General features: G+C 33.0%; 2 protein-coding genes across 5 annotated transcripts; both read left to right on the top strand.

Annotated features, from left to right (window-relative positions):
- The first annotated feature begins 447 nt into the window (after positions 1-447).
- Positions 448-6,931, top strand: LOC109009500 (tocopherol cyclase, chloroplastic-like). 2 transcript variants are annotated; one of them, XM_018989979.2, is made up of 10 exons: positions 448-885; positions 1,951-2,198; positions 2,452-2,531; positions 3,202-3,278; positions 3,656-3,825; positions 4,665-4,762; positions 5,266-5,373; positions 5,914-6,030; positions 6,249-6,398; positions 6,602-6,931. In XM_018989979.2, exons 1-10 carry the CDS (start codon positions 587-589, stop codon positions 6,776-6,778), a joined length of 1,524 nt encoding a protein of 507 aa, XP_018845524.2. In that variant the 5' UTR covers positions 448-586; the 3' UTR covers positions 6,779-6,931. The 2 variants fall into 2 exon arrangements, with proteins under 2 accessions (XP_018845524.2, XP_018845525.2); XM_018989980.2 differs by having other exon boundaries at positions 451-885; positions 1,954-2,198.
- A 2,335-nt stretch (positions 6,932-9,266) lies between these two features.
- LOC109009498 (casein kinase 1-like protein 3) lies at positions 9,267-15,974 on the top strand. 3 transcript variants are annotated; one of them, XM_018989975.2, is made up of 17 exons: positions 9,267-9,504; positions 9,608-9,648; positions 10,030-10,099; positions 10,200-10,348; positions 10,820-10,915; positions 11,025-11,095; positions 11,673-11,734; positions 11,814-11,877; positions 12,005-12,089; positions 12,913-13,039; positions 13,574-13,656; positions 13,874-13,928; positions 14,397-14,533; positions 14,759-14,941; positions 15,106-15,315; positions 15,537-15,585; positions 15,681-15,974. In XM_018989975.2, the coding sequence occupies exons 1-14, from the start codon at positions 9,429-9,431 to the stop codon at positions 14,936-14,938; spliced, it is 1,296 nt and encodes a 431-aa protein (XP_018845520.1). In that variant the 5' UTR covers positions 9,267-9,428; the 3' UTR covers positions 14,939-14,941; positions 15,106-15,315; positions 15,537-15,585; positions 15,681-15,974. The 3 variants fall into 3 exon arrangements, with proteins under 3 accessions (XP_018845520.1, XP_018845519.1, XP_018845518.1); XM_018989974.2 differs by having other exon boundaries at positions 15,457-15,585; XM_018989973.2 differs by having other exon boundaries at positions 15,106-15,585.
- Positions 15,975-18,736: the final 2,762 nt, after the last annotated feature.

The following is an 18,736-nucleotide window of genomic DNA, read 5'->3' as shown; positions in this document are numbered from 1 at the left end:
TGAGAGAGAATCGAGCTGATGGAGGGACAAACCGAGCTGCTAGAACTGGTGAGAGAAAAATATCGAGCTGATAAGAGAGAGAGAGCTGATGAGAGAGAAAAAATTCATTTTAAATCTGACGTGGCATGGACGACAGTACACCAATTATATCTAACGATTGTATATAATAAAACTGTTTTAAATTTATGATGTAAGTTTAAGGATAGATTAATCACCGCCGACAGTTTAACTGATCAGGGCCGGTTCTCTCCCTCACTATCGGCCAGTTTTGGTCGGCATGAAAGATCTAAAAAACTGTCGGTTTGGATTTTAGCCATATCAGTTACATACTACAGTTTTTAACTTTTTTAAAAAATTCCTTATTTCGAATGGTTCCCGATTTGCCCGTCATCGCCTTCAACAGTGGTACGGTGCCCACTCCTGTCACATTGTGCCTTGAATGCTGAACCGCTGGTAGTTGAGTGACACCCTCTGGTAGTTGAGTGAGGTAGAGCACGACTTAAAAACGACATGCTCGCAGAGTGTCTGAGCAATTTAACTTCTTTAAACCCTTTTCGGATTATCAAACTCGAGGAGGTCATTTGCAATGGAAGCAAAGGTGTGTTTCGTCTACAGACCTCACCGTTTCAATTCAAAGTTCGGGATTCCATTTGTAAGCCTTAATTCCAGTGTTAAACTAGCTCGGTCTTCAAAACTCGGATGGTTAAGGGAGCTTGGGTTCCGGACGAGTCCATGCGTATTCGCCTCCAATTCAATGTCGAAAGGTCAATCCCATGGGTCTTCTTCTACTGTTCAAAGACAGATAGACGAAGATAGTTCGGGCTCTGTCAGTCCACTCTACGTGCCGACGCCTCCGAATAGGGAGCTTCGAACCCCTCACAGCGGGTAATTTTTTCTGAATAATAATACTCTTACCGATTGTTTCTATCGCTAATTTTTACCGTTATGCATTTTTTTAATTTAATAATTAAATAAATTTTTTTAATATTATTATAATTTTTTTTTATTTTTTAAAAATATTTAAATATGTTAAAAAAATATATATAAAACATACAAGGCAGTGACTATAATGCCACTCTTTTTTCTCGTATCATATTAATAAAAGAAGTTAGAAAGAATAAAATTAAAAAAAATTAAAAATAAATGTAATACGTGAGAATGATGAGTAACAAAATTTTTTAATCAGCACTTGGGCTATATAATTTTGAAAAATGCAATAGCCTTGTATGGAGCATTCACGAATCACGATGGTTCTTTTATCTTATCATTTAAAATACATTACTAAATTTTTTATTTTATTTTATATAGTAATTTTTATAATATATTATACATCAATTTATCTATTTTTTCTTTATATTTAAATAATTTTTTATTATTATTTTTAAATATTTCATTAAATTTACAAAAGCCATATATATTTTTTCTATTTACAATATATTTTTATATACACTATAATATAATTCAGTTTTATACACACAGAATAAAAATATATAAGCCAAAAATAAAAAATAAAAAAAATAAAAAAAATGAAAAAATTGAATAAAAAATATTTTCAAGATATTTTTTAGAAGAAAATGAAATAAAGGTGTTTTAATTTTTTAAATGATGAACAATAAAAAAAAATTGCTTACATAGTAAAAATCAAAATAAAAAAAATGAAAGAGTAAATGAAATATAAATAATAAACAAATATTTACAGAATAAACAGTACCCACTATATAGCAGTTTATTGTTACAAATTGTATTTTAGATAGAACTCCTTTATTGAGCCATTCTCCAAATAATTTACATTTTTAATATAATACTTACCTTGAGAATGCTCTAGCCGTTGGCAAGTTTAGGGAAAAGGTTGAAATTCTAGGTTCTTTTTGTTACCATTGTGTTTGTATTTTTTTTAATTATATTTTTTAATAAATAACTTGCCATGTAATAATTCCCAACCGTTTGAAGTAGGTACCATTTCGACGGAAGTGCAAGGAAGTTTTTTGAGGGTTGGTACTTCAAGGTCTCAATCCCGGAACGGAGACAGAGCTTCTGCATTATTTATACTGTGGAGAACCCTGTCTTCCGTAAGAAATTAACACCATTTGAAGAGGCACAATATGGACCTAGATTTACCGGAGTTGGGGCTCAAATTCTCGGCGCTGATGACAAGTATATTTGCCAATACTCTCAAGAATCTCAGTACTTTTGGGGAAGTAAGATTTTCTTTATGCCATGGAACCAATTGCTTTATACTTACAAAGAACATCACAGCACCCAGGCCGTTGCAGCAGTTTGTGAACCCTTTTGTCAACTTTCCTTTGGTTTCTTGTTTTTCACATAAGCAATCACAGTATGTTATACCTGTTGACTTGATAGCTACAAGATTAATTATTAGAGCATTCTCATTGACTTCACTACATGCTCTTAGTCCGTCTTGTCTATGACTAACATTTTTTTAATTTATAGGTAGACATGAATTGGTATTGGGGAATACTTTTGTTGCCGAAAAAGAATTGAAGCCTCCAAACAAGGAGGTCCCTCCTCAGGTTGATCCACCAACTTTGGTTTTAATTTTTGTGTATTAATGTTGAAACTATTTGTCTTAGAAGTCCTTTACTTTTTAATTCAATATTTCCTTTTGATGGCCATCGTCCCCTATCCTAGTAGTTGAGGTTTTTTTATGAGAATAATGATATCTTTATATTTTTTTTATTACTATTTTACTATTCAGTTATTTTTTTTTTCTTTTTACTCTTTGAATTTGGATTGAAAATCTAAAGAAATTATATTATTGTATAATTTAAAAGAAAATAAATTCAATCAACCAACGTAATTATATAATTTAATTAAAAATAAATTCAATTTTTTAAAAATTGACATTTTTTTACTTTTTGAGTCAATTTTTATAAAATTAAATTTAGTTTTAATTAAATTATATGATTACGTTGATTATTTGAATTTATTTTTTTTTAAATTATTTAAGAAGTTCAGGTTATGAGATTTTTAATCCTAATTCAAATAGTAAAAAGAGAGAAAAAAGTAATTAGATAGTAAAATAATAATAAATGAGGTGAAAGGATATTATTACCCTTTTATGATCACAAGTCGACCTGCAGTGAATGCATATATGTTATTATAATCGTGTCCTGATTATGTTAAAGTCTAGCAAAAGACAATTTTTGTTCTTTCCTTTGCTTATGTCATGTTGTCGCACAGGAATTTGATAAAAGAGTGTTGGAAGGTTTCCAAGTTAGCCCACTTTGGAATCAAGGCTTCATTTGTGATGATGGCAGGTAACAACTTATTATGTCACATATTCTAATTCTTCAGGTAATTAATATAGGCTGCGTAAGGATATTTCTATCTGAAATTTGTATGGTATAGTTCACTTCCTTTTTCGGCCTGCAAGTGAATAGAAGTTTTCTTTACCCCCTACATTTCTTTTATTAAATGTTTGTAGATTTTGGGATAACATTTTGTGTTGGGACGTAGTAATACATTACACATCAAATATGGGACGTAATATTATAAAATTATTTTTATTATAAAATTGATCTAATAAATTAAATAAAATTATATAAATTTATGAGATTATTTTTATATAATTATTTTGTAGATGTAACAATAAACGTTAGTTGTGGTTTGGTGTGGGTTGGCTTTTCAATGACAGATCAAATTACGTGGATACTGTGAAGACTGCTCGTTGGGAGTACAGTACCCGCCCTATTTATGGCTGGGGTAATGTTGGGTCCAAACAGAAGTCCACAGCAGGCTGGCTTGCAGCTTTTCCCGTATTTGAACCCCATTGGCAAATATGCATGGCAAGCGGACTGTCGACAGGTATTATATTTTTTTTGAGGAAGAGGTCGCCGCTCTGAAATTTTTATTGATGTAGTCCTGCGAAAGAATGCCATTGTAACATTATAAGATCCTTGTGGTACAAGTCACCACGACATTATTAGCTACTTCCACCCATTAGCAATTAAGATTTGGCCTTTTGATAAGCAAGTCATTTTTATTAAAATTTGCACAGAGGCGCAAACCGGATCACATATTGTATGTGGGAAAAGCTGATATCAAGTAAAAAAGGAGGTTTAAAGTACTATCGACAAGAGGAGCACCTGACTAGAGAGGAGAAGGAAAAAAATACATATTACAATCTATTTAAATTTAAACACATCTCAAACTTACAGAACACTACTATTCGTAGATCAACATAGATGATCTGAGCTCAGCATCCAAAAACTGACTTCTCCAGCACGCCAATAACTCTGAAACCCTTTGGTGCATCCCCCCAAAAAGATAGAAGTATGAGGCCCGTAACGTTCTAGCGACTTTGCAGTGAGCAAGAGATGATCAATTGTTTCCCTACTCCTCTTGTACATACAAAACCAATCTATTACTAAGATTCTCCTCGTCAAGTTATCTCGATCCATATGTGAGAATCCGTGGGAAGCTTTATAAATTCTCTCTGAAATGAGTTTTTGAAGTAATGGTATTCTACAAACTATCATTTTAGCTTTGAAACCTTTGACTCTATTCTGTGATATCCAGTTTTTCTTTTGCTATGATTATATGCCTCTCACCCAGAACCTATTTGCTTCTATTTGAAATTTCTCTTTCAGAAATCTGCATGCCGCATTTAGGACATGTTCTCAGATTTTAAATTTGAATTTCAGGCTGGATAGAGTGGGATGGTGAAAGGTTTGAGTTTCAAAATGCCCCTTCGTATTCCGAAAAGAATTGGGGTGGAGCATTCCCGAGAAAATGGTTTTGGGTAATTGTTTTTTAGCTCTTTATAGATATTATCAAAGTAAACTTCACTTCTTTGTATGTTCATTGTTGTTATACGTGAGCTTGAGCCTTTTTTCCAAGAAGTAAATTGCTTGAAAGAAAGGGAACAGATATTAAGTCAGAAGAATCCTTTGCCCTTTCACTGCCCATTTGAAGAGTGGCTGTTACTTTTTGTTGCTTTCTGCCCTTTAATTCAGAAGAGGTAAATATTTTGGCTGAAACAGAGGGCCAGGAAACTAAGACTGTTGCTTGCTAGCAATTAAAGGTGTATCGACTCCATCTTTGGTGATGGATGGAACCCACTCTCTCTTTGACCCATATATAAGTAAGGTTGTAATTTGTTGGTGGAGCTCCTTTTCGAAGATATTCATTCACCAGTAGGTTTCTGATTGAGTAAGCGTATTCATTCTTTGGTGTATTTACACTGATGATATTGTTTCTGTGCAGCTCAATATCGGCCTCTTACATATTAATGTCTTACTGCAGGTTCAGTGTAATACATTTCAAGGTGCTAGTGGAGAAGTTGCTCTCACCGCAGCTGGTGGGTTGAGGCAACTACCTGGACTGACGGAGAATTTTGAAAATGCTGCATTGGTACTTAATTTAGGGAGGCAATCCTTTTTCAATATTGCTTTGTTTTCTCTCACATTTGCTTAAATTTTTATGGATGGTAAATACAATTCCTTGAAAACTAGAAGATGGTGTCATAGGGAGGTCCAAGGGTACTGAGGGAGAAAGAAAACAGAAAGAAGTTTAGTTGTGGTCGTTTCTCTATGCGAGACTGGTATATAAATTTGTTTCTCTAGCCATGACTTCCTCCATCCTTTTACGAAAAAGGGAGTTTCTAACCATGAATTATCGCTTTAAGACAAAGGAAGTTAACTCACATGGCAGTTATAAAGTTAATATGCTTTGTCAAGATGCTCTTATCCAGGAATCTGATTCTATTGCATTGAGAATATCTTCTTCCTGAAAATCAGGTGAAAAAAATAAGAGAAAATTATTCCATCTTGTTGCCCCAATTATATGGAGCATTTCACTGAAAAACAAGATCTGGTCAAGTGCTTCATCTCAAACTAGCAGTGACCTCTCTTCTCTATGCATTGATAAATGATATGATACTTACTGGTGCAGATTGGAGTTCACTATGGTGGAATTTTCTATGAATTTGTGCCATGGAATGGTGTTGTTAATTGGAAAGTTGATCCTTGGGGTTACTGGTACATGTCCGCAGAGAATCAGACACATAAGGTAATTGTGTATCTCGTAATTGATAATTCCATTCTTTTATGTGCTAGTTTCACATGCCAGTGAAGTCGCCACCTCCTACACTCTTTCCTCAGCAAAAGAATGTGAAGCCAAGCTGAATTTAGGCATAAATTAGTGAATTTATTAGGTTTTGTAGGGTTTAATTGCTTGCTTTGAAAGATTATAAGATGGTGATATCAGGGATATTGTTGTCTGTTCAGGTTACATTGGAGGCAACAACAAAGGACCCCGGTACACCATTGCGCGCTCCAACATCAGAAGCTGGATTTGCTCCAGCTTGTAAAGATTCTTGTTCTGGTGTCCTAAGATTACAAATGTGGGAAAGAACATATGATGGCAGTAAGGGGAAGGTGTGTCACTCTTTCTCTCCCTCCCATTATATTTGATTATTTTCTTTTAATTAAGTAAATCAATTAGATTTTATACCTCTAAATTTATTTCGACTATTGGCAACTTTCTAGCATTTGTAGAGACGAGTAATTGAAATTCTTGTTATGGAGCATTGCATTGTTAAGGAGTTTTGACGCCTTAAATAATTCTTGTTAATTTACAGATCATATTGGATGTTACAAGTAACACGGCGGCAGTGGAAGTAGGAGGGGGGCCGTGGTTCAACACTTGGAAGGGTGAGACCTCCACGCCGGAGCTCCTTCGCCGAGCTCTCGGGGTTTCCCTTGATGTGGAGGGGATATTCAATAATGTTCCAATATTTAAACCACCTGGTCTATAGCAAATTGATTAGATACATTCCCCTTGTAACTACAGAACGAAGTACGGCATGCCCATTCCAACAGTGGCCAAAACTGCTTTCCTTTAAGCAAGTTAATAATTTCATGTTTTTAATTACGAGTTTAATGAAAAAAAAATGATAGAAATTGGTTTTCTGGTTTTTTAAATATTTTTTAATGGCTAAATTGATAATACGGGTGCTTCTATAATAGGAGGGAATAAATAGGATTTTATTTTTATTTTTAATGGATAGAATAATATTTTATTAATTTTTTGAAAAGAAGATTATATTAACTTGGGTAAATAGGCGAAGGTATACAAAGGAAATAAGTTGGAAGTTCGGATCGATTAGAAGTCAACGCATTTCAAAAGTTGAACTAAGAGACGTTTGGATTCGAAAATAATTTGAGATGATTTAAGATGAGTTAAGATGGATTGTGAATAGTAATGAGATGAGTTGTGAATAATAGTAAGATTTATAAGTTAAAGTTATTAAATAGTAATAAATAGTAATAAGATGAGTTAAGATAAATTGAGATAAACTAAAATGTCATGCGAATCTAAATATCTCCTAAATCTTTACATCTAATGTATTTACGTGATTCGCTGTTGACAGGTCATATAATTGTAGTGTGATGTAAAGCAAGCTTTTTTTTATTTTTTCCTTCCTAACTTCCTACGCTGACTGGTCAATGCATTCAAAGTTAAAAAGTTTTTTTTTAAGGTTGTGTTTAGGTAATGGTGTAATCTTATTTTTATTTAATATTTTATAATTAATTTTTATATATTTATTATTATTTAATATTTTATTATTATTTTTTATTTTTTTATTATTATTTATAAATCATTTAAGATCACTTTACTATCTAAACATATCTTAATTAATTAATTAGAAAAGAAATCGAGTAGACAATCAATTATTTTGACTCGTTTGTTTTCGCATATGAGATGAGATGAATTAAGATTAAAGTTAAAAAATTGAATAAAGTATTGTTAGAATATATTTTTTAATATTATTTTTATTTTAAGATTTGAAAAAATTGAATTATTTATTTTATTTTATATTAAAAATTGAAAAAAATTATAATAATTATATGAGATAAGATAAGATAAGATGTTTTTTGAATACAATAGAGATATTAAACCAAAATCCAACGTTAAAACTCAAGTTTTTTTTTTGGCCCCCTGAAGTTTACTGGAAATAACCCACGAAGCGATGGTGATAAAAAAATATAATTTGGAGAATTTCCTCGAAGTTTAACTTAAAAATTTATTGACCAAATCTTTTCATGTTTTCATATGCTTAGCGGAGGATCTCAATTGGATAATACTTCTCTTCTCGTAATGCAAGACTTATAGAACTACGGATTATTAAACGTTTAGCCGTGTAAACGTTGAGTCTTACATCAAGCGTATGCAAAGTTAAGGTTTAAAAAATAATTACAAAGAAACTTCAATAGTAACTTCTCCTATTAATTTTATAAAAAAAAAAAACCTTCTCCTATTAATATGATTACGGGTCTATCTAATTGTGATGATAGTAAATGACTTGTACAAGATTTATATATAAATTTTATTATATATTAGTTATTATTCACTCACATACTTCATATCTGACAGTTTTTATTTTATTTTATTTTATAAGATATGCAGTGTAAGATAGTGAATAGTAGTCGATAAAATAATTATTTTAAGTATATAAATCTCATATAAAATTATAAAAAGTGAACTACACCATGAAAAAAAAAAATCTAATTTTTTAATAGAGTCTATATATATATTTTAAATATCTATACAAAACTTGCCCACCTAACACTTTTACCTAACATTACTAGTATATAAATATATATACATGTGTATTAAAAGACAGCTTCTTTGAATCTATTATAGAGTTATAGCAAATTTTGTGTATAGATAACATTTTTTTTAGAATACATGGCCGAATTATAAGGGTTTATTATGAAAAAAAGAAGATAGATATATTAAAATTTTAAAAATAATGTTAAAAAAGATAAATATTAAATATAAGTGAATCTAACTAATTTAACAACCCAACAAAGAAAGCTCTAATTAACGAGTAGTTATTAAAATATAGACACGTGGTATTATGAAGTTATATTAATTAAGATTAATGTTTACATAATTAATTTTAATTACAATATATGATGTAATAAGATGAGATAAATGTATTATTTAGAGTCCGAAAATATGTAGTAATTTCTCTTGTTAATGAAAGATCACAAGGAAGGATGGACAATTTCTTATCCTATCAACGGACAACTCCAAATGAAATTACATATTTATAGAAAATAGAGTAGGAAACAACCTCAAAACAGCTCAAGCAGTCGGTTCTATCGGTACTTGGAAAGACTTCAACGGACATTCAGAAGACGAAATTTGTCACCATTTGCGAAATGGCCCCAAACTTTCACAAATTGTAATATCGTCCCCGTCATCCACTCTAAATAACAAAACTCGGCTCGGTTTCATTTATCGAGTATATATAATTTCTTGATCCTTCTCTCCGGGTCTTCACCCGTCGGTCTTCATTGAAGCCCTCGTTCCAAATCTGCAAATCATTCGTTGGGAACCCTCCGACATTCTTTTAATCGAGTTCCACAGGAGAGGGAAGGAGCGATAGGAAGATATAAATGGAGAGGATCGTGGGAGAGAAGTACAAATTAGGTCGCAAAATAGGCAGCGGATCGTTTGGCGAAATTTTTCTTGGTTTGTGGATCTACTGATTTGTGTAGTTTTCTTTTTTCTGTTTAGAAAAATTCCCGTTCTGATTATTGATTTTCCGTTCCCAATTTTTCTTGATTTGTTTAAGCGACCCATATCGACACCTGTGAAATCGTCGCCGTGAAGATTGTAAGTCTTCTTTGATTTATCCTTTGCGTTTCGATTTTATTGAATTTTGGCAAAGAGAATAGTGAGCTCGTGTTGTCTGGTTTCTCTCGTTGTTTTAGCCCCTTCAATTCTACTTGGGTTTCAAATGTGTTGTCTTGAGCTGTTTCTGCTTATGTCAGAGCAAGGCATTATTTTCAATGGCAAATTAATCTAATTATTGGATTGTTTTCCTGTACAAAATTGCATGCTGTTTAAGAAATTGGACTTGCATAGAAGGGTACCGCGGGATAAAACAATGTTCTGGTTTGCTTTGCTAAGTTGCTTATTTGAGAAGAACTTTGTATAGGGTCTAGTATTAGTTATTTGGTTATCGTTCACTCACACACACCTTTTGGTTTGTAGGAAAACCGCAAGACCAAGCATCCGCAATTGCTATATGAGGCCAAGCTATATAATATTCTTAAAGGAGGAAGTAAGGATGAAGTAGCAGAAAATTTATGTTGGAGCTATCGCAAGTTGTTAAGCTGGTCATATTGTTTTGGATATTAATTCCTCGAGTTTGTGACTCTCAGGCGGTATTGCAAACATGAAATGGTGTGGAGTAGATGGAGAAGACAATGCCCTCATCCTTGACCTGCTGGGACCAAGTCTTGAAGATCTTTTCGTCTATTGTGGAAGAAAGTTCTCCCTGAAAACGGTTTTAATGTTGGCTGATCATATGGTAATTGGATATTGACTTAATGATGGCTTTCCGTGACTGTTGTTACAGGCAGCCTATATTTTTCCATTGTTTTAGCCGCTGGAGAAGGGTTGTTTTTTGGGTTTGTTCATTTTACTTTTTCTTTTCAGGGTATCTCATTAATTAGATTTGTTCTTGAGGGGTATTTGTCTTAAAACTTTCGGAGTTGGGGGGGGGGGGGGGTTTGTGTGGGTTTCTTTCTTTTTGTTGTGAATTGTGATTAAATCAGGAACCATTTCTTTATAGAAGATTTTTAACTGATATTTAATTTATATAAATCATGTACCTCCAAATTGTTTTGTGTCAAGATATAACATAAGAACTCTTACTAAAGTTTGGCATGCTGCATTATTGTTGTCACAAAGTACAAATAGTTTTAGTTCTTTCCATTCAATTTTGTTGAATGATCAAACAATGTTATTCATTTAATTTGTGTTGTTTATTATATTGCAGATTACAAGAATAGAGTATGTGCATTCTAAAGGGTATTTGCATAGAGACATCAAACCAGATAACTTTCTCATGGGTCTTGGCAGGAAAGCAACTCTGGTAAATTTCATTGTGGTGACTTCTTCAATACCTAACCACATAAGTTATTATGTTCTCCTCTTTGCCACCTTTTATTCTCGGTCCTTATGAAAGTTATCATGTTCATTAGGTTTATATGATTGATTTTGGACTTGCAAAAAGATATCGAGATCCGACAACAAATAAGCATATTCCTTACAGGTAAAGACCCCGCGACCAGATTCTTGCTTGAAATCCAGCGAGTTTTGTGCTTCTTATTTGTTGTCTAACCGTTCTAGAGGGTCTTACTATGTTCAATGCATGTATTACACACGTTCAATATGGGTTCAGTTAATATAACTTTCCTATTAAATTATTTTTTATAAATTGAAAGAAATTTTTTGAAGTAATTTATCAGACAAATTAATCTTTCATGTGACGAGATTATATTTTTAGAGTAACAGTTTTTGTAAGTTTAGATGGTTTTTAAAGCATAAGAAAATTTGTAGAAGTCTTATTTGGATTATTGTAAATGGTTGCGATGGCACCTGCAAAAATGGGGAAAATTTACAGAATGGGTTTCCTGGAATATGGTGATGGCTTTGTTAGCAAGGCTGTAATGATTACTAAAACTTTCTGTAATTTATTTTGTACCTTTATTTATCCATTCCTCTGTATTTATGTTTACATAGATACTATTGTCTTTTTTATAAGTATTGTTTACATAGATACTATTGTTTCGTGCTCATAATTGGCTAAATATTCCCTTTTCCTCCCATCTTTTGACAAAATCACAAAGAGAGAACAAAAACTTGACAGGGACTGCACGTTATGCAAGTTGCAATACTCATTTGGGAATTGGTAAGTAGAGAGATGTAGTCCATTCCATTGACTGATAGATTGCTGCATTATTCCTTATTTACTTTATTTAATTTCTCAGAACAAAGCCGTCGGGATGATTTGGAGTCACTTGGCTATGTTCTCCTGTACTTTCTAAGAGGAAGGTATGTTATGCCTAAGCTTGTCATTTTTAATAGCCTTGATGTTTTTGATATTTTCACCTAATGATATGAATATGAGCAATATAATTTCATGACTCCATCAAACTGACCAGTTTGTTTGTATATCTAGTCTTCCTTGGCAGGGTCTAAAGGCTGCCATAAAAAAGCAAAAATATGACAAGATATGTGAGAAGAAGTTATCGACTCCTATTGAGGCATGTATCCTTAACATGATTAATTTTATAAATTATGTTTATGGTTTGAATGGAAGAAATCATTCAATTCTAATATGGTTGTGTTTGACTCTCACCCCACGCCCCCCCCAAAAGGAAAGAAACTACCCCATTTTTCTTGCATTTTCATTAGCAAGACCCAAAGAATAATACGAGTGTTAGAAAATAATTAAATACTTCAAATCAACTTAGGCTTTTGGGATAGCTTGTGATCAATATGGTATCAGAGTAGAAGTCTTGAGTTTGAACCTTGAATTTACACCTCACCCCAAATTTCATTTAAATATTTGACATTTTGGATCTACTTATTAAGAAGGAGTTTGGCTCACACGTGAATGGAAATGTTAGGAAGAAAAATTAAATTCACTCGTTCCTATCAATTTAAGCTCTTAGGACAATTAATAATTTAATAAATAACCCAATTAAGCTGTATGAGGAGCTCCCGGGTTTCATTTTTTAAATAAAAAGGGGCTAGAAATGGGGTTTATGAAGGTAGCCCAAATCACACTTCTACCTCCCTTAATATGTGGTGGTGGATGAAAGGTTGCAGGTTTTGATCCCATGGTTGCATGAGTTAACCTACCTAGTAATTGAAAATAGAAAAAGGAAAAACTTTTAAGTTATGGAAGAGGCTAGAGTATAGATGCTGTGTATAATGTAGTGGAGAAGGATCAATTCTTAACGGTTTATGGACATATATTGTTATTGGCTCAAGGAAATTCTGATGGTTGCTTCTTAGGTGCATTTCATCATCTAAGCTTGGATTTCTGTGTTAACGTCAGCTAACTCGCATTTCTCTTAATAGTTCCTGTGCAAGTCCCATCCTGTGGAGTTCGCATCATACTTCCATTATTGCCACTCTTTGACTTTTGATCAAACACCTGATTATGGATTCTTGAAGCGCCTGTTTCGTGACTTGTTTACTCGTGAAGGTACTTATCATTTTTGTTTCATCACATCTTGAATTTGCACCATTGCCTTTAGAACTGCAGCCCAAGTAATTCAACAAGTTGATATTCACTGCAAATGACTAATCACTTATAAGTCATTTGCACTACAGAAGCTTGTATTTACATTGGAAATCTAGAGTTCTTGTAATTAGTGATGTTTAGACAGACTAGCATGTGTCTAAAAACACTGCCAAGTAAAGGAAGCACTGATTTGATTAAGACATAGTTTACCTAGCCAATTTTAAAAGTAGTCCATATTTTTTAGACTTTAGCAGGTGGACCTTGTTGTACTTGTCGTCATTGAGTGTGCAAAATTGGGGGTCTTTATCTTACCAACTTTGTACTAGTTTAGATTCACCGTCTTTCTTTCTGTAGAAAATATCCTAAAGCACTTATAAAAAAAAAAAGAAAATATCCTAAATCATTTTCTATGTCGGTGTCATTTAAAATTTGTTTGGAGCGTCAATTGACGGTCTAGTTTGGCTTGTGATTTTTATGATTCTTTGATCTTAGCAGGATATGAGTTTGATTATGTATTTGATTGGACCATTTTAAAATACCAGCAGACACAACGGACAAAGATGCAGGCTCAATCAACTGTTAGTATTACCATAACTTTTTGTTCTATCCACTATATTAAGCAAATTGCTGGCAAACATTTATATGCATGAAACATCTTTTCTCTATCTGAGTTCCAGTTAAGTTTTAGCTGCAGCTACTCCTTTAAAGTTACTTCAAATTGTAGATGGCCTTTCTAACTGTTGTTAATATTTTGACTGTTTCTGTTCTCTGACAACTTGACTGTTAAATTTGCAGCCAGTTGGAGTGACTGGCAGCCTACCAATGCCGATGGATGTGAATAAGCATATAGGTAAGCTCCATCCTTGCTCATGTTCATGAGTAATTCTAGGTCTTACCAAAATTTTAAGTTGTGGCTGGGTTGCAGTCAACATTGAGTATTTCTGCATGCATTGTGATGAATACAGTCAGGGGCCATACAAATTGTCTTTTAAAATGAAATTGTTCAGTAAGTTTTCCATAGCATATTGATATGCATGCATTGTGTGTAAATGAGTCGTCGCCATAATTTCTTGTAATACACAAATGAAATAGAAATGAACAGCAGCTTTGAAGACTGGGCTGCTGGTTAATACTGGATCTCTTCTGTTTTGACTTATAAAACATGCTGTTTTTACCAATTTAGCTGGCATTAAGATTTTCCCTTGAGTTAAAATTTGGGTCACAATAGCTTTGTTTATTTGAAGAGGGACCCTGTTATATTTAAGATGATGTTTTGCAGTGTATCTTATTATGTCTTTGGTTCATTCTTGAATTTCAGGAATTAAGGATGCTTCTTATTCAGCTCAGGTTACAAAGCCTGGGGGAGCAAGTAAGCATACACATCAAGATGTTCATATGCAGTTTAGATCATCTACAAGTCGCAATTTCGGTGTTCCAAACCCAGTGGAGGAACATGTAAGGCGTTTTCTTATGCTAATTATGTCATGGTTCATTTGCTTCGATCTCCTGTTCACTTCTTTCAGAGTCCATAAATGTATATACTGGATGTCTATCCACCTGTTGCACTTGATGTGATATCTTTGTTTCTATCAAAGCTTTGTTGCTTACTGTCATCACTCTTGCCATAATTTGGTCATATTGTGAATTTCATTCGAAATTTCTTGACATATATTGTTGCAGACAGTGAGAAATGTGCCTATGCCATCTACTTCATCTGCTCTGCCAAGAGCTTTAAAAAGTAAATTTGCTGCACCTGAGGGTCCAGCACAAACTGTTTACATGGGTCGTGGACTTGGGAATGGAACTGGTGCTTCAAGCAGCTGGATGGCATCATTAAAACGAAATTCTTCAACCAAGTAACCGGTATGGGGATTTTACTTCATCCAGTTATGATCTCATTTTTTTTTTTTGCAATATTTTTACATTCTCTGCTTTCAAAGTTTTCATACTAGAACTATTATTTTGAATAATAGATGATGAGGTATTGATGCTCATGTATCATTTTTTTTTTCTCTTTCTTGTTCCAGCTATGGATCTGAAGTATTGCACTCAAAGAATGTACACCGATGGCAAAAGTGATATAGTTTCAATTGATTGAGGTCTTCCATTGCCAGATCGTATAATCTTTTTTTTATGCGAGGGGACTAGAAAGTACAAACGCATTGGATGTTGCTAGGACTGGATTTGTCGAAGCTTGGCACTAAGCATTCCAAAGCATTGGGTTTCTGCATGCATAGGTGGCGAAAATGACCTAACCAGTTTCATGTTGTGTTGTTCAGTGGATGATATGTAGCGTTTCTTCTACTATTTTGTTAGTTGATCAGAGATATTCTTTGATGTTATTTGGTTGTTTTGACTATGTATTTCATTCAATTCAGGATGAGTAGCTTTCTGTTCTTATTGCTCTATCTTTTTTGGATCAAACCCTGGATGTTGACCTGGATAAGTTTGAACCCAGGTTCCCAGGCCCTTCGGAATTTAAAAAGTACTGTAAGATGTTCTTTCAGGTATCAACTTATCTTGCTCCATGCAGTTTGTTGTGTTTTATTTTGTTTATACTGCTCTATTAACCTGTTTTTCCCCTAATTTTTCCATGCTTCAGATTTTTATATTCGAACAGTACGAAAGGAAGTTGTTCTTCGGAACTCTTGATGTGAAATGAAGATGGTATGTAGGAATCTGTCTATCAATTTTTGAGGCTTTGGATCTTAGTGGCTCCGAGGTAACTAGTGTAGTTGATGTTGTGAGGGCTGAACTTGCATCAAGTCCATTTCTCACTCCCTCTCTCCCCCCCCCCGCCTCTTTCTATTTTTTCACCTTTTGGCCAAGGAATAGATCCTAATCAATAAAAGATACAATATTTTATACTTGTGAATATATTTCATCTTACTTTCAAGATGTGAAAAGAGGTCCTGTTGTCTTCAAGCAAAAGCCATTGTGGACTCTTTCTTGTCTACGTGTTTTGTTTCCCTTTTTATACTGTCATCCCTCTATTACATTTTCTTCTTTAAATATAGTCTCAACACATTGGCTCGGCATCTTCCGCATATTTTGTTTCATTGGATCTTTTCCCAGTCTCTTTCCTTCCCCATTGGCAGATATGCTCTGCAATTTGATGTTCTATTCAGTTAACGACATGATACACAACATTGGATGGTTCTTATATTGCGAAGCTTTATGTAAGGGAAATCAAATATAATTTTAGATATCACTTTCTTACCATTCATAAAATGGGGGCTTGGATTGGGAGACGAGTCTATTCTTCAGTGGGCTATTAGTTTAGGTGATGAGCCACGACATGGTGCCTGATAATGTGGAATCCATGATGACAAACAGTGGAGTGGCTGATGACATAGAAAAAGAGTAATTATTTGGGGGTATCATCATGGTGGAGTTATTGGACAAGCAATTATTTCTTCTGATCATTTTATTCAATTCTGATTATGAATGCATTTTCGTAAAGCTATTGATGATTGTTGAGAGTTTATTTTTTCATTTAAAAAAAAAATACAGGTGACACTTTTTAAAAGTCTTCTGTCAAGCTAGTGTCATGGTCCTAATCCTCATTTGATACTCGACGAGTGAGAACATAGTAAAGTTCTAATATTCTTATGTGTAAACAGTAAACACATTAGTGACTGGGAGACTTATTACAGTTTTTTTAAAAATAAAATATCATTATTACTTTTTATACTAATTTTAAATGATAGCATATTAATGTATCAATAAATAAATTTTTAAATAGATTGTTTGGATTTGCATGAAATCTGCTTTAGCCTCAAATCCAATTGCATGGTAAAACGATTCTTCTCTTTCGTGCAACCTTGGTCCATGCATTTGTTTGTATATCCAGCATTTTCTAAGTAGTAAGGAAAATGCAGTGACGATAATGGGTTTAAATATATATATTTTTTATTTAGTAATTAAAAAATTATTTTTTAATAATATTGTAAATTATTATTATTTTTAAATATTTAAAATGATTAAAAAATACATGAAAAAAAAACATATGAATTATCGGTGGGTGTGATTGAAAGGTGATCAATCAACGAAAAGAGTCCAAAAACTAGTAGTACGTGGGACCTTGGGAGACGGGAACAATAGTACCCGATTTAGGGCAAGTTTAGAATAAAATATAAAATTTTCATCTCATTATTATATATTTTTTAAATTTCTATATAAAATATAATAAATAATTCAACTTTTTTAAATTTCAATATACTTTTTTTAAATATAAAAATAATAATATTAAAATATAATATTTTAAATTTTAAAATAAAATATAAAATTCTCATCTCACTTCTCAAACCTATTCTTACACTCCTCGACATGATTAGACCTGAGCATTGAAAGAAGGGAAGTGCAAACGCAGATAGGTACGTAGATAGATTAAAGATACCCTATGCTCTTATGGGTCTGCCATGAATTTATAAAAAGTGAAATATATGCATACACTTCGCCCAATCTTCTATAAAAAAGTTGGGATTTTATTACGAAAAAAATGTAGAACACTTATTCTTTCTTAACGGGGTTTATATTTTTATAAAAGATTTTTGTCCAGTTTGTATTTAGTATTATACATTTAGAGCTTCTACAATTAGAATTTATTATTAAAAAATAATTTCTTTTATGTAAATTTTATATTTATTTATTTATTTAAAATAAAATATGCACGTAATTTTAAACTGTAAATATCCTTTCTTTAGACCACTTCTAAGATTATGTTGACGTTACGGATTCCAGCGGCTCCCAGGAGGAGGTTTAAGGTAGGACCAAGTGCTTTGTTTCAGTTTGACATCTTAAAAAGGTCCAGTAGAATTAACACTTCGTAAACTGCGTGCTTTGCTTACGGCCCCTCAGATCAAGATTCTGTACCTTGGCAAAGATTTTGGACCTGATTTTACGAAATTACGATGATGTTGGGCATCTTATCAAAAGATTATCTCGAAGGTTAGTTACGGCTTAGTCAGAACAAAACCTAGGCTAGACTCTGATCACCATCTTCCTTGTCAATATTTCAGCATATTGGCATATTCACGTAGTGCATAGATCCAAACGATGAACGTCATCCTCTCATTTGTCAGTTCTCGGGCTAACTAAAGACTGGGAATTCGGGGGGTGTAATAACAACAAAATTAAGTTCATCTACATGCTTTCTGGAAAGAGTGTCTCGTCTGAAAAGTCTATACATAGGCTCGAAGAAAATAAAGTTAAAACATGGAAGAGTTGAATTTAAATATAATTTATATATATTCCAACATTGCACTATGCTTTACAAGAAATTTATATTTTTCGTTTAGTTACTTGATAATATTATTCTTCCTCTATGCTCTACAAGATATTTTATATATAATAAAAAAAAATGAAATTTATTCATTTATTTTTGGCTGAATTATAACTGGGCACAGATTTAGGTACGAAAAGATCACCGTCCATCCCTGCTTTAGAACGAGAGAGTGGTGACAAATCAGAGTCAAGTCATGATGAATCCCGCAGCTGAGAAAAAGATAAGGGTTTTTAGCTCTTTACGTATAAAGAACGAGTGGAAACCAAAAGCAACAATGTAGGTGTTGGAGACAAGAATGATTGGCCTTGATATTGGAGGACCTTTGATTATTGATATCCTATAAAGAATATTGTAACCCCTCTTACACCTCC

This window comes from Juglans regia, chromosome 11 (genome assembly GCF_001411555.2).
Source record: "Juglans regia cultivar Chandler chromosome 11, Walnut 2.0, whole genome shotgun sequence".
Lineage (NCBI taxonomy): Eukaryota > Viridiplantae > Streptophyta > Magnoliopsida > Fagales > Juglandaceae > Juglans > Juglans regia.
This window is presented reverse-complemented; position numbering and strand designations above follow the sequence as displayed.

Bases quoted from the DNA above. Each gene is read 5' to 3' on its own strand.
- LOC109009500 (XM_018989979.2), top strand. From the start codon at position 587: ATGGAAGCAAAGGTGTGTTTCGTCTACAGACCTCACCGTTTCAATTCA. The intron at 886-1,950 runs GTAATTTTTTCT...AACCGTTTGAAG, and splicing joins CTTCGAACCCCTCACAGCGG to TAGGTACCATTTCGACGGAA. The intron at 4,763-5,265 runs GTAATTGTTTTT...GTCTTACTGCAG, and splicing joins TCCCGAGAAAATGGTTTTGG to GTTCAGTGTAATACATTTCA.
- LOC109009498 (XM_018989975.2), top strand. From the start codon at position 9,429: ATGGAGAGGATCGTGGGAGAGAAGTACAAATTAGGTCGCAAAATAGGC. The intron at 10,100-10,199 runs GTAAGGATGAAG...TGTGACTCTCAG, and splicing joins TAATATTCTTAAAGGAGGAA to GCGGTATTGCAAACATGAAA. The intron at 13,040-13,573 runs GTACTTATCATT...TGATCTTAGCAG, and splicing joins TGACTTGTTTACTCGTGAAG to GATATGAGTTTGATTATGTA.